Source organism: Dermochelys coriacea, chromosome 6 (genome assembly GCF_009764565.3).
Source record: "Dermochelys coriacea isolate rDerCor1 chromosome 6, rDerCor1.pri.v4, whole genome shotgun sequence".
In the NCBI taxonomy this organism is placed as follows: domain Eukaryota; kingdom Metazoa; phylum Chordata; order Testudines; family Dermochelyidae; genus Dermochelys; species Dermochelys coriacea.
In genome coordinates, this window is record NC_050073.1 from 35,985,274 (window position 1) to 36,005,419 (window position 20,146).

At 39.9% G+C, this 20,146-nt stretch overlaps 1 protein-coding gene across 1 annotated transcript in view; it reads left to right on the forward strand.

The window, feature by feature from the left end:
- Positions 1 to 20,146, forward strand: part of CCDC73 (coiled-coil domain containing 73) — a 146,030-nt gene that overhangs the window by 12,335 nt on the left and 113,549 nt on the right. The window contains 1 exon segment of the mRNA XM_043516829.1: positions 5,480 to 5,626. Within this exon segment, the coding sequence (XP_043372764.1) occupies positions 5,495 to 5,626 (132 nt within the window). The 5' untranslated portion in view covers positions 5,480 to 5,494.

Genomic DNA, 20,146 nt, shown 5'->3' on the forward strand with positions numbered 1-20,146 from the left:
GCAGCTAAGCGGTGGTTTTGGCAAAGTCATTAGACATTAGATGCCTACAGAGGTAGTTAGGCACCTAAGTACTTTTGTGGATCTAGCCCAAAGAGTTAGCCCTATGTGACTGTGGTATTGGAACTGGAGCATGTATCAGGTCTCCTCATTTTACTTTATAGTCACAAAATCTTGTCTTAAATCAGGGCATAGCACGATTAAAGATGCACTCAATAGTTTTCTATCTACTATGACATGAGAGTTACATGGTTATGTAACTGTTGATGAGCTCTCTAACACTAAAATAGTCTAGGAAGTTGTATTCCTTGTACTGCTTTATATATTTGTGGTGTACCTCTGAAATCTGGGGTCATTTCAAGTAACGAAGAGAAGAAAAATTATTTGCATTTATTATTGGGGGGGTGCGATTGGATTCAGTAGGAGTTTTGGCTAAATAAGGATTGGTCTGTCCTGAATTCTAGTGCTAGATTTGTAAATTAAAAATAATTAAGCCTGTATTTTTTGTGCGAAAATGAATGTGTAACTGTGTAAATTAAAGTACAGAGTTTGGTTACTTGCACAATATTTGTTTGCACATTCAAAGAGCCACTTGATGGTGCTTAATATAGATACATTTTTTTTTTTTACACACAGATTTTGCCAGCAGATTTCGGCTTCTACTCTTGAAAATTTGGTCCTTTAATTCTACATATATTTTGTTAATGGTGTGGAAACTTAAGTACTTTTTTATTATTATTATTGATAATTTATTATTAAGTGCTGACAGTATTATTGGTGCTGTATAAGTCAGAAGACAATACTGGGCCTGATTCTCCTCTTTCCCCCTCCCTCCCTTGTGTAACTTCAGTGAGTTCATTAGAATTACTCCTGCAGTGGTATAATTGAGAAAATAATCACACCTACAATCCCTTCCCCAAGCAACTCCGGGTGTGTTTATATTATGGTTTTAGCCATCAGTTAACAAGGCCTTAGGTACTGATCAATGTTCCCTCTAATTTTTGACAGGTCCTGTGTGCAAAAAATTTCTTCTGTGCAAATTTTTGAAGCAGAGTTCAAATTTGTGCGCCATGAGGCAAATGTACCCAAGCGAGTAAAATGCTTTTACATTTAAAAAGTTTTAATTTGCAATTTATGATAATAGTTTTACACCTTGTTATTTTATAAATGTCATTTTTAAATACTTAGAAAAAGGAAATTTAACTATTCTTCATGAAGCAGAAGTTAGTTTTAAGCATTACGCTTTATGATTTTTTTATAGACGATCACGAGCATATATGAAGCACATATTAAACCAAGATTATTATCAGTCCATAGGCTTCTGCCCATTGGTATCCACTTTCACCTTTCATTCTATACACATGTCCAAAAAGATTTTGATAAACATATAATAAAGGCAATTTAATAAGTATGCTATTATGTCAATTTATATGGGTTTTCAGATAGAGACATCATAAGTAAAAAAAGAAAAACAAGAGTTTATGTTTTAAATTTAAAATTTTCCTAAAAATATCAATAAATGATTATCAGCCAAGAATAAGTTATGTAATTACAAATTCATTTTAATTTCCTTATTGCTCAAAATGTCAAACTGCTAAACTGACCTTACTGTTTTTCCCTGCTATCTTTTTCATTTGCCCATTAATATAAACTCTGTCCAGATCTATCAGTCCTACATCCAGCTGGTAACTCTTAATACACATAGTACTGACTGACTATAAAAATCTCTTCAGGAAGAAAGTCTTTGTATTTTGATCATAGGGATTTGACCTGATGAATTCCAAAATTGAAGTCATACTTAACTATTGCTGCACAATCAAAAGCAGACCACTCCTGGACTTCATCCTCTGGAAACCAGTCTGCCAAATGTACACACCAGATGTTTATGAAAGTTATTATGGAACTGGTATCAATTTCATTATTTTCTTGAGAGCTCATATTAAAGAGATCCTTAACTTTGTCACTCCATAAGACTGAATCTCCAAGGTATTGTCTTCTGATCTTGTTCAGTTTACCTTGTGCAAGGTGAAATGCTTTAAGAGGTGTAAGGCCCCGTTTCTGGAGCAGTGTGAATAGTGAAGCCAGCTCTGACAAAACATCATTCAAAACTTTTAATGTTATTCGGTATTCCATGGTATTCAGCTTCTTGTGGCAGTATTTAGAAACTGGATCAGTATCTTTTGTCTTGCTCAAAATATTCCAGAAGAGGATTATAGTTGCGAATAATTGCTCGAAGTGCAAAGTGCCTAGATAACCAGCACACTTCATTGAATGGCCTGAAAGCCTCTGGCTCACATTCAGAAGTATCCACTATTTCCTGAAATTTGCATTTTCTCCTGGATGAGCGACAGAACACCGTTTAGACAGTTCTCATTAAGGTTTTGATGTCTCTTATCAGCTTGACCTCTTTCTATGCATCGGAAATCCCCAAGTCTTCCCAGTGTGCAACATAATGTTGCTGGACTAAGTGTGGAGTATCACGTTTCAGCTGAGCTGCCACGCCGTTGAGTTTGCCTAACATCATGGAGGCACCATCAGATGTGAACATCACCATTTTCATTAGATCAAGTTGGTGTTTTTTATAAAACTTTTTGATTGCAGACGCTATTGAAACAGCATCACATTCTTGCAATCGTAATAGTCCACCAAACGAAGTTTTATAGTCTGCAGAATTTATGGATCTATATTTAAAGTAGAGTATCAAGTATCTGTTAATGGATATATCAGTGCTTTCATCAACAGCTAGAGTATGAAACATTGTCGATGCTATTTCATGCATGAGATCATTTTGGACAATGCAGTTGATAATTTCAAGAAATTCAAAAGCATAATTTTTACTTCTCCAGCTTGCTGGTATGTGCACGTATTTTTCCATATGGTCATTAATATCCTGAACAGAAAGCATTGAGCTGTTCATTTTAATAGCCAACAACACACTGTCAATAAGTACCTTGATTTCTTCTGGGTTTGAGCGCTTGTGTTCAAGATTAATTTGCCTCCTCTGTTTTTCAGCTGGACTTTCAAGAATCATGCTAAGCAAACCACTCTGTAAGGAACGGTTTTTGTTTCTAAGTCTTGTTACACCATCTATATGAGACTTACCTGACAGATGACGCTTAAAGAAATCCAACTTCCATACATCATTCCACATTATTCCTGTTGAAAATTCTCCCGAAGCTCTGGCATCTTGACAATATATACAAACCACTCCATTGTCCTCATCATATGTGAATATTTCACAAAGTTTAACAAACATTACACTATGGGACTTCGGTGTAACAGTCTCTATAGTCTCATCCAGCCATCCAGATTTAAATGAAATCACTGTTCTTTTATGCTTTAGACCTCTAAACAGTGACATTTTGGGATTGATTTTTTTACCAGATTGGTTTATTTAAAATTAATACTTTTATTATATGGCTACTATTTCAATGTGCTTAACAGCGTAACTCAACAAAAGGGCAAACGGGAGATCATTCAGATCAGGATACCGGAAGTTTGTGCATCGCTCCGAACACGTCCATGCATCTGCGGCAAAAAAATATGGGAAAATGGTAAAACATCACAAGTAAATGTATGAAGTCCAATGCCTTTGAAAGGTTTCAGTCATGAAAACAACACTTACCTTTGTTCATTTCTGGGAAATCTTTGACGTTCCTTAGCAACTACAGCCAGGCATTTTTACTTATTCACATGTACTTGAGTTTGTACACAGCCAAATGAACAGACTACAAGGAGCTGTGCGGGTCCCGACTGTCCCAACGTGATTAACGTTCCACGTTCGAAATGTTGACGGGGAAGGGTACGATTCATTGCTCTCCTTTCCCTTCCCCCCTCTCTTGCCAGCTAGTAGAATCTGGCTGCGTTGATAGATGGCGGGTGAACAATGTCAAAAGTCGCCCGTAAATGATATTTTGGTCTGGCTCCGATGTACTATTTCATTTTTTGTGCGCATAGTGTTTCACCCTGTGTGCGGGGTTTAGGATCTGTGCGCGTGTGCACACGCGCACAGCTTAGAGGGAACAGTGGCACTGATTCTGGCTCATGTTTTGGCCTCATGACACAAATTGGGAATTCCCCCAGGAGGATTCCATGTTGCTGTACTCTTTCTCCCTCTCCATCCCCCTATGACCTTTGGAGCCCCAGCATAGGGAGGTGTTAAGTGTGGTCCTGGGATTAACTGGTATAGTATGGAGGAGGTGTTGCTAGAGCACTCTGAATTCTGGCTATTTTGGGCTGCTGATATAAAAAAATACCTTTGAAAAAGAAGGAAATTTTTAGAAGTGAATCCACTATATCTACAATTACTCCTGTTCCATAAATAAGGCAAAATGCTGGGTAATCTGAGGAAAGTACTATAACTCACCATTATCATCCCCACTCCAAACAGGCTGCCCCAATAGTGGCAGTAATATGAATCTGTATTGGTGTGTGAGACCAGCACTACAAACAATTCCTTCTGTGTAAGGGAGGGGAATAGCTGAATAGATGTAATCCACTGCCAAATCCGCATAAGGAGCAGTGCTACATGTCAGCCCCTGCAGCGACTATGTTGCCAAGTCTTGCAATTTTATAGTGAGAATTTTTTATTATATTTAGTGTTTTACTTAAAGTTCTAGTTCCTGTAGTCAAGTGACCATTAGAAAATCTCAGTTTTCATTTTTAAAAAGTAAGTTTACTGCAGTCATGGTTGTGGGGGAAAAAAGCTCTAATGTACATTTTTTTAAAAAAAATATTATTTTTAAGCCAATGTTAAGATTATTATTATTATTATTATTTATTATTTTTTAGGTTTAAGTCATGATTTTTTGAACTCTTGTGGTTGGCAATTTAATTGCCTTTTCATAGGTTGAAATAGCAGCTGCAGCCTCCCCATGTCAGTGCTGTAGGCTATTTGAGCTACCAGATCTGCATAAACCTGGATCCTACGTCCCTTCCCTATTTCACACCTAGTGTCTTTATTTTATTTTATTTTATTTTATTATTATTGAGACTCGAAGCAAAAGATAAAAGAAAAATTATGGGATATGACGAGATAGTGATAAAAACATCTTTTGTCCTCTACCGTCATCGTACATCCTTTTAAAAATAAAGATGGTAATAATAACTAATGTGTAATCATTTAATGGTTTTATATTTTCTGGAAAAAAGTATTCAGTATATCTCTAACTTTTTTGGTAAATCTTTAGAAACAAACATAAAAGAAACCAGAAGCTAGCAAGATCTCAAGTTATATCATGTACCTGCTACAAGAATAAATAAGAAATCACAATTTAAATATATTTAAACTCTAAAGTAAGCAATAAGCAATGGATTTAATTTTTTGTCAAATTAAATATTACTGCCTAATTTCACAGTTTACACATGGTTGTTTAAATAGCTAAATTATTATATCTCTTGTTTTCAACACTTGCAAGTTTTCAGAAAGTGAAAGTCTTTAAAGGCTAAATCTGAAAAGATGATATAAATTTTTATATTGCAGATACAGAATTTAAATATGGATAGAGACTTTAAGACAATGACACCTGCTTATACTTTTCAAAGTTCTTCAGAGACATTGCTTTCTATTCATCTGTTAGATTTTAAAACAAGTTTACTAGAGGCAGTAGAAGAACTGCGTGTAAGAAGGGTATGTATGCTATCATTGTTTTAAGCTCCCAATTCTTTGTGTTATTTACAACTGTTCATTATTAATTGTAAGAATTCCTACTCATCTATAAAAGCAAATAACCCACTTACGTATAAAAGAACATTTATTTGCCAGGATTTTGTATCATAAATATCATGGAAGTTTGTAGTGTGTGTATTTGGTACATATATTAGACTTGGACAACTTTAGTTCTTATGGGTACATTGGGACAATGGATACAACTGACATGCATTTATCTATCAAAAAAATACAATTGTTTACCAAATTAATAAGGCAGAAATTCTCTATAGTTAACTTTTATTTTCTATTGTGTTTATTTTATTATATCCTTCCGTATCAAAAACCTTTTCAAGAGTGACTTGTGATGGGGAAAGCAGGCAGACATGTAGACGTACATCCATAACAGAATCTATCTCAGTCTTTGTTTAACAGATTGATTTACCATTTACCAGGAGGGGTGTAGCTTTGACCTGCTTTTCAGTCAGTATCCCGGTGCTTTTACTAAATTAAAAAAGAAAGCAAATAGATGGTTAGTATCTTTGACATACGCAAGTAGATTTTTTTCAACCATCTCCTTGGTTGTAAACATAGTCAATAAAGTTCAAAGTCAAACTATTACAGTACTTTAGAGACATCATGAGCACTGCCATGCTAAGATATGAGTATTTCTTGATTTAAAATAAAGAAATAGATGGGAGATTCATTTTTAAGTATTGCAATTATGTCTTTACAATTAAAGGCCAATAGTAACACCTGTTTTGTTTTTCAGTTGAATTGCAAAAGATTCTAGTATTCATTTGCTAATGCTTTTCTTTTTAGATTTTCTGAATGATTTTCTTTCTGCCTTTCACAGAAGAACTATACTTTATTTATTTGATACCTTTGACCTGTTTACCAAAAGTGTATTGTAGACATTATACAAAAAAATGTTTGCATTGATAAATGTTTACCTTTGTTTTGATCTATTTTAAAAGTTAAATGGCACAACACTTTTTAAAAATAACACTACATCTGTAATGACTGCTGCACAGTATCTTAACTAAAAGCCTCTAGGCCCTTGGTGCAATTGCAGTTGTTATAAATTCACCACACCTTAATCACTACGAACTGTGGGTTTAATCTAGGACAGAAGGAGTTTAGCCCAGTACAGCCATGTTTGCAGTAATGAAGGGACTCTGGAGAATTTTTACTTAGATAATAGATCAGAATAGCAAACCACCATTTTTCCCCATAGGGATAATATATTTTGTGGTAGCTTGCTGCCCTTTATACTATCAGAATTTTAACCTCTTTATTTCATTTGGTTAGAGTCATATAACACTAAAATGGAAATATTGTAATTTCAAAAGAATGCTATAAATTCTCTTCTCCTCTCTCTTCCCCACCACCCCCACCACTGTGTACAAGAGAAAAAGAATAAAGCAAGGACTACTGCTACTGTATTTGATTGTCTCTGGAAGGTGAGTTTTTATCTTTTTTCACTACATGTACTTTTAGTTGCAAAATGTCTGCAGCCAAGAGCCAAATCCTGTGAGTAAGATTTGGCTTGAAATGTCCAAAACACAGATTTTCATCTTCATGCTGAAGATGTTTCTACCTTGTTCTTAATGAAATTTGCAGCAGCGGGAAAAAGTTAAAAACTTTTGAAGGCTAGTAACAAGAGCAGGTATGTATTACTTGTTCTGTCAATGAATTCAAGATTACCTGCTTAACGAGGATGAAAAATGAAACTATTATGAAATAGGATTATAAAATATTATGGGCCACAATGTACTATCGTTGACTTTTATGCAGAAGTCTGCATATAAATCAATTGTTACAAAATCAATGGCACAAAATGCTCCCATGATTTTAGTTCTGCATTTATTACAAGTCATAGCTTACATAAGACTAGACTGTAAATTTATAATCTGCCCTGAACAAGATAGCATGCAGTTGTACCACCTCAGAAAAAGGCTATAGAATGAATAATGGCTCAGAATCACAGTTCCTTCCTTGCTCTGAGAGAAGAGTGAGTTGCTTCACCTTTTTCATGGAGTAATTTACTTCCCACTGTGCACCTGACAGTGAGTAGGAGAGATGGGGCTGAGCCAGAGCAGAGGTCCTCAAACTGGGAGGTGTGCAGAATATATTCAGGGTGGGGAGAGAAGCTTTAGGGGAAAAAAAAATATTGTGCACATTCAGAGCTGGGTGGCTAGAGAGTGGCGGCTGCTGGCCAGGCGCCCAGCTCTAATGGCAGTGCCGCCACCGGCAACAATGGAGAAGTAAGGGTGGCAATACCATACCTGGTGGTGGTGCTGCCTTCAGAGCTGAGCGGCCAGAGAGCAGCGGCTGCTGGTTGGGTGCCCAAGGGAGGAGCATAAACCACTACAGACACAAAGAAGGGGGACAAATTCAAATAAGTTTGAAGACCATTGACCAAGAGGGAGTCCTATTTCCCACCCATCTCTGCGCCTACCTTGTTGAATTGTTCCCTAGGAACAGGATTGGGCAGGTAGCTCAAGGGGATTAGTATGGTCAAATGGATAAGACATCAAACTGGGTTTCAGGAGACCTGAGTTCTACTCTCACTTCTACATATAACCTGCTGTGATATCTCAGATGAGTCATTTTACCTCACTGTGCTTCTGTTTCCCCTCCCATGCTTTGTCTGTTTAGAGTGGAAGCCCTATGGGGCAGGGAATGTTATGCTTTTGTACAGTACCTAGCATAGTGTGGCCTCTGTTGGTTTGAGTGATCCAGGCTGTATTGTAATACAAATATTAAATTGTAGAAATGAATCTTGCCCCTCTTACAGCTGGAGTCATAATCTGAGCAGAGCTGATCAGTGATGAAAATCTAGCCCAAAATAATTAAATACTGAAATAACAATTAATGTTTGAGAGGCTTTTTAAAAAATTGTTAATGCAAAGACTGAAGGCAATAAAGAAGAAAATTATAAACAAGTCTATTGACCATAAAAATTATTTTAAAAGAAAAATTGAAACATTCTAAGTCAATTTATATTTAAGTAAATACATTCTAGTTATATTATAAGAGTTTGTTAGTAATGTTTTTTCTTTGATAAGGTAGGAGTTATTAAATCATCAAATTAAAAGTAGTTTATAATTACAAGCAATGCCCCCCACCTCTCCCAGCAACTTTCCAGCTACAGAAGAGACAAAATCAGCCCTCACATATGTATGCAAAACTCCCATTGAGGTCAATGGGAGCTGCGCATGCTTATCTTAGAATAGACATCAGGCTAAATTTTCAAAATGCATAGGCCGCTATCTTATTTCTTAGATGTCAGGAGAATCTGTCTTTTAATGGGAATTGACTATAATGCCTAATGATGTAATTAGAAACTGCAAAAGCAATCAGTAGAAATTACTGTTTTGTTTTTCTTCCAGGGGATTCTTTATATTTTGGTAGAGTATTGAGGGTCCGCTTATTTTTTTGTCAGTTTTACCTACCACTCTACCATGTCCTCTGAAGTCTGTCAGTCCTGTTCTGCAATCAGCTGGAGACATTATGTTGGGTAATGTGAGGAATTTCTTCCACAGGGGCTAAAATATTGTCTTACCTGTAATAGTTTTAAGTGTAACTTTAGGTATAATGATAAACAGTCATATACAGTTTGTCACAATGGAAGTCTATTGCAACCATAACTACCACCAACATTTGACAATTGAAGTTAAGTTTAAGATAACGTTTGGAAGGGCTAGGAAGCATTTGAACTTTAGCATATTGTGCACTGAATCAGTGAGAACTATGGCCCTGATTTAGGAAAACATCCTTATGCAGGAAAATACTTAAGCATGTGCTTCAGTGCTTACTGGAATAGGGATGTACTCTGATGTAGAGAATATGGGATAGTTTTGTTTGTCAGCCGTGGGAGCAATGGAAGTGGCGTCTCGCTGAGTACCAAAAAGATGAATTTTAGTGCTGATTTTGTTCACTATACTAACTTGTCTCTGTGGTGCAAAAGACAAAGTCATTTGTCTATTAACCAAAAGGATGGTAGTTGGAACCTGTGTCAGGGATGTTTTCTTTCTTTGAAGCTAGCAACTAGATTTTGGAGTAAAATAACAGGGAGTAAAATAAAGAAAACTCTTATTGGGGAGGGGGGAAGGCATGTTAGTTTCTTGGGGAAAACATAAGCCACCTTTCAGTCTGGTCCTCTCCCTGATACCAAGGATAAAAACAAAACTGAAAGAACCCCCCCGATAAATTCTGTCATGTGGAACCATATCAACCTGCAGATTTGGTCAACAGGGTTTTGACCTTTATATCCACAAAATAGAACTCTACCTCTTGAAGTAATGGAATAACTGGTAGCAGGCACTAGAGGGGGATAAGCTATACACTTAGCCGGTGGATTTCATAGCTTGTGTGCTGATATCCGAGGAATATAGAGAGACAGGGCTCCTGGGATCAATTATAAGTTCTGGAGGGGAGTGTGTTCTAATGGTTATAGACTCCACTGCTCCAGTCTGTCTCTGCCCCCCACTGCTCTGATCAACTTCCAGCTTCTGCCCACTTCTGTTCTGTTCCTATTCATCCCCTCCAAATGATCTAGATCCTTCTGTACCTATAAACCCCTAGCTCCTCGTCCTCCTCTTGCTGTTATCCATTCCTCCAGTGGCTCCTGTTCTCCTCCACTACTTCTGTCCCCTTCTGCTTCCCTCCATCCTTTGGCTCTTCTCTTTTGCTACTTCCTTCCCTCTGGCTCCTGCAGCATTTTACCTTCTCCTCCACTCAGTGGTGGACGTAGCTTCCCAGTTCAATGGGTGCACTACACTAAACTTTTCTTGGATATGATTTTGAGTTGTAGTCAAGGGATCACCAACCATCCAAGCAGCACCTTCACCCTGGCACTGCAACCCTAACCCAGATCCAGTGCAGAAGAAAGGCCCAGGAGGTGAGGGTCTGGAGACCAAGCAGCAACTGCTGTCCCATGGGGTTGGGGCTGGCTCCCCGCTCTGAGCATTGTGATTTGGAACATGTGGTCAAAGTCCCACTCAAGTCTGGCACTTTGGTTTCATGATTTCTGTAAGTGCAAATGAACCCACACTAAAACCACTCCTGCCTCAGGCTGCTTCCTCTTACTATTACTCCAGGTTTGATATAGTGCACCCACTGCCAGCAGCAGGAGCATTGAGAAACCATCTCCCTGCTGTCATTTTCTGTGCCCATACTGTGGCAGCCCCGAGCTTCTGGGAAGAATAATTGTAGGGAAAATCTTGCTCAGCCCCTGGAGCTCTGATATGGAGCATGCTTGGAGCAGACAAAATCTTAGTAGAGTTAGCTGCCAAGCTTTAACATACTTGTTATGCAAATTGAGATTTTTTTAAGAGGCCAAATTTCAGTTAATTTTTACATGAACAGCAAAAGGCCAAAATATTGTCCTTCACTGTAGTAAGTCAACTGCTGATGCTCCTCAGTCCACTCCACCTGCACCTCTTGCTCCAGTGGAGTACTGGAGTCAACGGGAGACGGCTCAGTGGTCAATCAATCACGTCTAGACTAGACACGATAAATTGACCCCCACTAGTTCAATCACTGCCCATCAATCCAGCGGGTAATATAGACAAGCCCTAAATATCAGTACAGCTTCATTACAGTACATATCTGTCAGCACGTCATCCCCTGTGTCAAATTTCAAGCCCTTGCTCCAAAGCATGGAGGTGCAAACTGTATTTTTCCCTAAATTGGTCTCAGAAATGGTGAAACTTAGCTGAAACTTAAAAAAAAAAAAGTCAAATCAGACTGAGACCAACATTAAGTATGTAAGTGTTAATTTGAAAAATTAAAGTTTTTGGCAAAGTTATAACAAATGAAATCAGGGTCTTACAATGGAGAGTGTTAGGCAACCTTAATGCAGGTGATGCCACCAGTTTTGCCTATAATAATTTGTACTGTATATGTTTTGCTATCATTCCTTTTTCACATTGCTTTGGTGATTATTTTCTGAATAGCATAATGATTTCAGTCTCCACTTCGTCCTTCCACCTTTGTGCTGCCATTTAAAAAAAAATACCTTACTTCTTCTGTTAACTTACTTTCACCCTCATTAGTAAGTCAGAAAGGCTGGATTCCCCTTCCTATCATCCATAACTTTTCCACTTGATTTATTGAACACTGGCTTAATACGTGGTTCCTGAATCTTAAGAACCCTAATCATTTCTTTAGAATCAGTGATAGGGAGAGGCACTGGATGTAGCTTTCTTGTTAGTAAGGTCTTTAAGTTTATAGCTGATCTCTGTTGCTAGTTAATTCATGGATAGGAAGGGTGAAATCTTCTGTGTGCCTTCTTAAGTGTATTCAAAAAAATTAGGAAACATTTCCATTATGCACAGCCAGAAATAATAAATTTCATATTCAGTTTATCATTTGCATGTGTTTCTGCATTAAAAAATACAGGTTTTGTGCCTGAAAAACAGATACTCTTGAAAATTTTATGGGAGCAATCAAAGAAACACTTTGAAAATGTGACCCTCAGTCTACCATGGTAACCGAATAATAATTATAATATCCGAGAGACCAGGTAGGTGAAGTATCTTCTTTTCATTGGATCAACTTCTATTGGTGAATGAGACTAGATTTTGAGCTGTACCAAGCTGAAGAAGAGCTCTGGTAAATAATTTTGAAAAACAGTTGAACAAATATTTAAAAGGATAATACAAAAAGGATAAAACTAAAAATGTGAGTTCAAATTTTAAGGGAAGGGACAGGCAAACTAAATGTCTAAAATGTCCTATGTTCATACACTTAAGTCTCTAAGGTCTGGTCTACACTAGGGAGGGGATCGATCTAATTTATGCAACTTCAGCTACAGAATAATATAGCTGAAGTAGATGTACTTAGATCTACTCACCGTGGCCAAAATATTGTCCTTCGCTGTGGTAAGTCGACTGCTGACGCTCCCCATTCTACTCCGCCTGCACCTCTCGCTCCAGTGGAGTACTGGAGACAACGGGAGAGTGCTCAGTGGTCGATTTATCACGTCTAGAATAGACGAGATAAATCGACTCCCACTGGCTCAATCGCTGCCCATCGATCCAGTGGGTAATGTAGACAAGCCCTAAATATCAGTACAGCTTCATTTAACATTGTATACAACTTCTACATCAGATTGTAACTACTGTAAAGTGCTACATACTGTAATAACAGAAGGAAAGAAGTTAAGTATAGGCAGAGGAAAAAGTTATTAATGAGATTTAAAATGAGATGGAGCCTCAATGAGGGCAGATAAATACAAGAAAGCTATTCCAGATGGTAATAGATGCAGAAAATACTGTTCTTTAAGTACAAAGAAAAGGAGTACTTGTGACACCTTAGAGACTAACAAATTTCGAATTGCGAATACAGACTAACACGGCTGCTACTCTGAAACCTGTTCTTTAAGTAGTGTCCCAATGGGTGCTCCACTTCAGGTGCTCATGTGCCTTTTGAGCCCTGGATCAGAGATTTTCCATTAGCAGTGTCCATTCTGCCCACACATGATCTCTATACAACTTCATACTGTTCTTTGAGAATATATAGGGCTGTGTGGGTGAACCATCTTCAGTTCCTTCTCTATCGCCTCAGCCTGAGACAGAGCTCTAGCATGTCATGGATGCCTCAGCATGTTTTGTAGTTACTCTTTAGTTAGTTCAGTGTTAGTTGTTATAGAATTAGTTAGATGTGAGAAGTTTGTTTTTCCTCTTTCCCTTTTTTCTTTCCCATTTTTTTCTGGGGAGCTTATTTGGCCTGGCTGGTCATGCCTGGTTCACCAGGTTTCACATGCTGTTCTCTTGTTGGGAGGCTATCACAATCACCGATGGCCACTCTAACTGTGTCCATTGCTTGGGAGATCCCATATTTCCCAAAAGTGTAACTTTTTCCTGGCTCTAAAATCTAGAGCTCAGAAGAATTGGAAGACCAAACTGAAGCTGTTGCTAATAGAGCTCTCCCTTTGCCCAGCTTCTGAGTCAGGTCAAGAAATTGCCTCCCATACATCTTTCATTAGACAGAACCAATACCTCTTTGACTTTGGCTAAGGTCTCACTTAAGAAGGGGAAGATCTTGGACGACTCAGGGAAGGCTCAGAAGAAAAGGAGCTCGGTCTCCCAAGAAGCTCTGATCTCCTGGTAGGTCTGTGGTGTTGAAGGGCATGACCTCTCCACTCAGCACCTTGGAGGTGAAAGACTCTTCCTTCAGTACTAGTGGGACAGGGATATCCTGAAGCATTTCAGAGAAACCTGACACCAGTAAGGCCCCAGTACCGTCTGCCTCCAGATCAGCACCATCTATTTCAGACTTACCAATAGTGCCTTCCCACTCAGCTCTGTCAGTACTGACCAAATCAAACATGTGTCTTTGACCCTGGCACCTACACTCTTCAAAGCAATGGTACCGCCCAAATCAACTGCTGTGTTGGTACCGACCCACTCAGTACCGCAGAATTCCATGACTCCAGGGACTTGTCAGTGTTAGATGAGCCAGAGACACCATAGGTGTAGTTGATTTCTATATTTGGGGGGGTGGCTCCAGTCAGGCCAACGGGGCCGCACGTGGGAATGGGGGATGATGACAAATTCTGTGCCTACCCACAGGGACGCTATTTCAGATTCGGGGAGGGACTTTAACTGTGATTCAAGAGGCTACTTAGGCAACTGAAAACTAGTGTTTTTGCAGATAATAACTTAGATACAATACTCCTGTCAGATATTTCTAATTGCTATATCAAGAAAGAAAATTAAATCAATATTAGACCCACTCAGCTCTAATACTATCAAGTTCTGACATCTTGTGGCAAGACACTTTTGGGACACTGGTTAGGTTTAAAATCGTAATGTGTATTCTTACTCAGATACTCCTAATAAAGTCAGAAGGGACCATCGTGATCATCTAGTCTGACCTGTACATTGCAGGCCACAGAACCTCACCCACTCACTCCTGTAAAAGACCACTAATCTCTGGCTGAGTTACCAAAGTCCTCAAATCATGGTTTAAAGACCTCAAGTTACAGAGAATTCACCATTTACACTAGTTTAAACCTGTGAGTGACCCCATGCCCTATGTTGCAGAAGATGGAAAAAACCCCATGTTCTTTGCCAATCTGACCCGGGAGGAAATTCCTTCTTGACCCCAAATATGATTATCAGTTAGACCCTGAGCATGTGGGCAAGACCCACCAGGCAGATACCTGGGAAAGCATTCTCTGTAGTAACTCGGAGCCCTCCCTGTCTAGTGTCTCGTCTCCAGTCTGGAGATTTTTGCTACAGGCAGTCGCCGATGGGCCACATACCACTGTAGGCAGTCCTGTCATACCATCTCCTCCATAACCTTATCAGGCTCAATCTTGAAATCAGTTAGGTTTTTTGCCCACTGCTCCCCTTGGGAGGATTCTCCAGAACTTGATTCCTCTGATGGTTAGAAACCTTTACCTAATTTCAAGCTTAAATTTATTGATGGTCAGTTCATATCCATTTGTTCTGGGATCCACATTGATGCTGAACTTAAATAACTCCTCTCCGTCCCTGGTATTTATCCCTCTGATGTATTTTTACAGAGTAATACTATTTCCCCTCAGCTTTTTATTGGTTAGACTGAACAAGCCAAGCTCTTTGAGTTTCTTCTCATAAGATAGATTTTTCCATTCCTCAGATCATCCTAGTAGCCCTTCTCTGCACCTGGTGCAGTTTGAATTCATCTTTCTTAAACATGGGAGACCAAAATTGCACACAGTATTCAAGATGAGGTCTCACCAGTGCCTTGTATAATGGTACTAATGCTTCCCTGTCTCTACTGGAAATACTTTGTCTACACCCCAGGACAGTATTAGCCTTTTAGAACATAAGAACACCATACCAGGTCAAACCAAAGGTCCATCCAGCCCAGTATCCTGTCTTCCAACAGTGGCCAATGTCAAGTGCCTCAGAGGGAATTAATAGAACAGGTAATCATCAAGTGATCTATCCCCTGTTGCCCATGCCTCTGGCAAACTTCCACATCACATTAACGGTGCTTAGTCATCATGTGATCAACCAATATCCCCAGCTCTTTGTCCTCTGTCACCTCCAACTGATAAATCCCCAGTGTACAGCAAAAATTCTAGTTGTTAGTCCTGAATGCATGACCTTGCACTTTGCACTATTAAATATCATCTCATTTCTATTACTCCAGTTTACAAGGTCATCCAGATTTTCTTGTATGGTATTCCGGGCCTCCTCCGTATTGGCAATACTTCCAACTTTGTGTCATTTGCACATTTTATTATCACACTCCCATCTTTTGTGCCATGGTCAGTAATAAAAATGTTAAATAAGATTGGTCCCAAGACCGATCCCTGAGGAATTCCACTAGTAACCTTCCTCTAGTCTGAGAGTTCACGTTTCAGTATGACCTGTTGTAGTCTTCCCTTTAACCAGTTCCTTGTCTACCTTTCAGTTCTCACATTAATCCCCATCTTCTCCAATTTAACTAATAATTTCTCACATGGAACTGTATCAAATGCTTTACTGACATCTAGGTAGATTAGATCTACCGCATTTCCTTTGTCTAAAAAATCAATTATGTTCTCAAAGAAAGATATTAGTAATTTTACCCCCTCTTGAATACAACAATTGAAACAACTGTAGAAAAATCTACAATTACTTTCTGTCATTTAGGCTACCTACTTTTTGCGGTTGACCAAGCTTGGAACAGATCATTTAATTTTAGGAAACATTCTAATAGCCCTTTTAAAATCACCTGGTAATCACTATGTTTTATAAACAAAATTCTGACTCCCCGCCTCAGGGGCGCAAACTGGGAGCAGTACATCTCCTGTTTTCTCTGCAGAACTCATTGCATTGCACCCTCAGGCTGCCTGCCCCCAAGGCTTGTAATTTGGAGCGGGGGGAACAAGTCCACTCTCTAAGGACTTGCATCACAAGCTCCTGGACATAGTGCAACCCGGATTGGTGTTACCAAATACAAGACCCATTAATAATGTGCTCCTGGATCCAGCAAAGACTGTGTGTGGAAACTACTGCCAACTTGTAAACGGGAAATACTATTTCCCACCCCTGCCCAGGGAGTCAAAATTTTTGTTTTCCCAGCTCCCACCTAATTTCTTGTTTGTGGAGGCCATAAACAAGCAGGGTAGACAGCATTGCTCAAGTTCTACCCCTTATGACAAGAATCGGGAACGCTTAGAACTTTTTGGATGGAAAACCTACTCATCTGCAACTCTCCAGTTTTAGATCACAAACTATCAGGTGGTCATGGCCAAGTATGATTACATGAATTACAACAAGTTTGCATTCTTTATTGAACATCTTCCACAGAAGCACAGAGAAGACTTTGAGGCCATGATTAAGGAGGGTCAGTTGTTTGCCAGAATCTCTCTGCATAGTACCAACTTGGCTGAGGCAAGCTTGGTGCTCTTAGCTGCTTCATCTGTGTGTCCAACTGGCTCAAGTTTCTGACTGTCCCTCATCTCTTCTCCCAGGACCTAGGTTGTGTGCTTCACCCTAACCTAGGAATCCTCTATCTACAAGCATGGCTCCTGGATGGTTCACAGGATTAGAATTTACCCGCTTGACAGGTGTACAGCAAGTATTGCTAAATAATAGAAGGTAGTCAATTTGAATCACTTACCTTCAGAAATGGAAGAGGTTCAACCACTGGTATTACCTTCACTGCCTTGTGCCTGAATCTTCTTCACTGTCAGCCATCTTGAATTATCTGCTGGATTTAAAAAAATAAGGTTGTTCAATTAGCTCTATTAAATTTCATCTCACTGCAATATCCGCCTTTCATTCCCCACTATTGGATTTTTGTTTTTGTGCACCCTACATCCGTGAGATTTATTAAGTGTCTGGGGAATCTTTGCCCCTAGGTTAAGGATCCTACTCTGACTTGGGATCTCAGCCTGTAACTTAGATACCTTTATGGGACCTCCATTTGAACCTATGTTGACCTGGTCCTTGCTTCACTCATCTACGAAGATGGCCTTTTTAGTAGCTACCATGTCAGGCTGCAGGGTTGGAGAACTTGGAACTTGATGGCAGACTGCCCCCACCCCCATTTACAATATTTTTCAAGGACAAGGTCTCCATCTGACTCCACCCAAAATTCTTATCTAAAGTGCTGTTGGATTTCCATCTTAACCAGTCTATTCATCTACTGTTGTTTTTTTCCTGAACCACACAAATCTCAGTGGAGACTTTCCTTCATAAATTAGATGTATGACGGGCATTGGCCTTTTATCTGGATAGGAGTAAGCAATGTCAGAAATCACCTGAACTCTTTGTTTCCATTGCAGAAAGATCAAAGGAGTTCACAACCTCTTCTCTGAGACTGTTGAGATGGATTTTTGGGTGTTTTACTGCTTGCTATGATGCAGCTGGTGCTTTGCCTCCCCACAGGATTTTAGCACACTCTACCAGATCCCAAGCAACTTCCACAGCATTTCTCAAAAACATTCCAGTGCCTGAGAGCTGCTACACTGGGCACCAGTGCATACCTTTTCTAAACACTATGCCGTGGTCCATTTCATCAGATAAGATGTGGCAATTGGTTCTGCTGCACAGTCTTACCTCCTGGACTTGATTCCCAAGCTCCCTCATTCCTGTGAGGATACTGCCTGGGAGTCACCTAAACTGGAGCAACAATAGGGACACTACTCAAAGAAGAGGAAAAGGTTAAACTTTCCTTGTGTGGTTACTGTGGTTCTTCAATATGTGTGTCCCTTTGGGTGCTCCACTACCTGTCATCCTTATCCTCTTGCTTTGGACTGTTCTTATTAAATGTTCGTGTAGAGAAGGAGCTGAGGGTGGTTCGCCTGTGCAGCCCTATATACACTCCGAGCATGGTGCAAAGTTCTACAGAACACATGTGCAGGCTAAATAGAACCTAACAGAAAATCACTGATCAAGAGCCACATGCGCACCTGAAGTGGAGCACCCCTAGGGACAAACATCTTGAAGTGTAATCTTTTTTCTGTATCATAGTAGTGAGATTGGTGGGAAGAACAGAGAAAAGGCCAATACTAGCTGAAGGGAGGGACCGAGTGAGGGAGACAAGATATGTGAGACTGGCTGGAACAAGTCCTTGGAACGAATTTAAAATTAGATAAAGTTTTAAAACAAAACCAGACCAGTTTTGAATTCGATTCTGAAATGATTTTGGAGAAAGTGGCATTGCTAGAGAATTAAGGTAATCTATTGTACTTTGTAATACGAGAGTGTCACATATCTCTTATCCTGTGGAGAGATAGATGCTGCCTCAGTTTCCTCACCTGCCTGTGCCTCAATTTTCCTCTCACCTGATGCAGTAGTTTAATTTAGGCTCCTGGCTAAATTAGGAAATGCTATTCGTTTCAAGATAAATAAAAGTCAAATGGAAAAGTCCCAACAAGCCGTTCAGTCAGCTACAAAGGTTAGAGTTTATAGGGGCAGTCCTGGACTCGGTACAGGCAAAAGTGAGCCTTCCAGATCCCAGATTCCAAGCCATAGAGCAGATTGTAAATTCAGTGCTTCGGTATCCCACTACCACAGTCAGGTGTTGCCTACAGCTAATAGGACATATGGCAGCATGCACGTACATGGTCAAGCATGCCCAACTGAGACTCTGACCCTTACAAACGTGGATCGCACTGTCTTACTGTCCGTACAGAGACCCCCTGGACCCTGTGGTGACAATCCCAGCATAGGTGCTACAATCCCTGTGCTGGTGGCTGGACCAACCAGTGGTCTGTACAGGGGTTCCCTTCGCCAAGCCCCAACCTTCTCTGACATTAGTAACAGATGTGTTAGATCTGGGCTGGGGTGCACATTTAGGGGACCTGAGGACACAAGGCTTGTGGTTGAAGGACAAGATACCTCTTCTTATCAACCTGAAGGAGCTCAGGGCAGTTTGTCTGGCCTGCCAAACATTTCACGCCACATTACAAGGTCACAGCGTGACAGTCCTGACAGACAACACCACCGCCGTGTTCCCATACGAGCCTGAGACACTGCAGCCTACATAAGCTAGATGTCCAGAGAGTGCTGGCGTTCTTCATAGAGTGAACAAAACCTTTCCGCAAGCAGACCCAATTGTTCGTCGCCATAGCTGACAGAATGAAGGGTCTTCCTGTCTCTGCGCAACGCATATCGTCCTGGATCGCAGACTGCATTCACACATGCTACAAGTTGGCCAAAGTCCCAGCCCTAGCAATTACGGCTCATTCAACCAGAGCACAGGCATCTTTGACAGCCTTTCTGGCTCAGGTCCCTATCCATGAGATCTGTAAAGCAGCCACCTGGTCTACAGTGCACATGTTTACAGCCCACTATGCTGTTAACCAACAGGCCAGAGATGATGTGGCAGTTGGCAGAGCTGTTCTTCAATCAGAGCTGTTCCATGACTCCTACCCTTCTCCGATGGTAAGCTTGGAAGTCACCTAATTGGAATGGACATGAACAATCACTCGAAGAAGAAAAGACGGTTACCTACCTTTTCGTAACTGTTGTTCACGTCCATTACAATACCCACGCCCCTTTC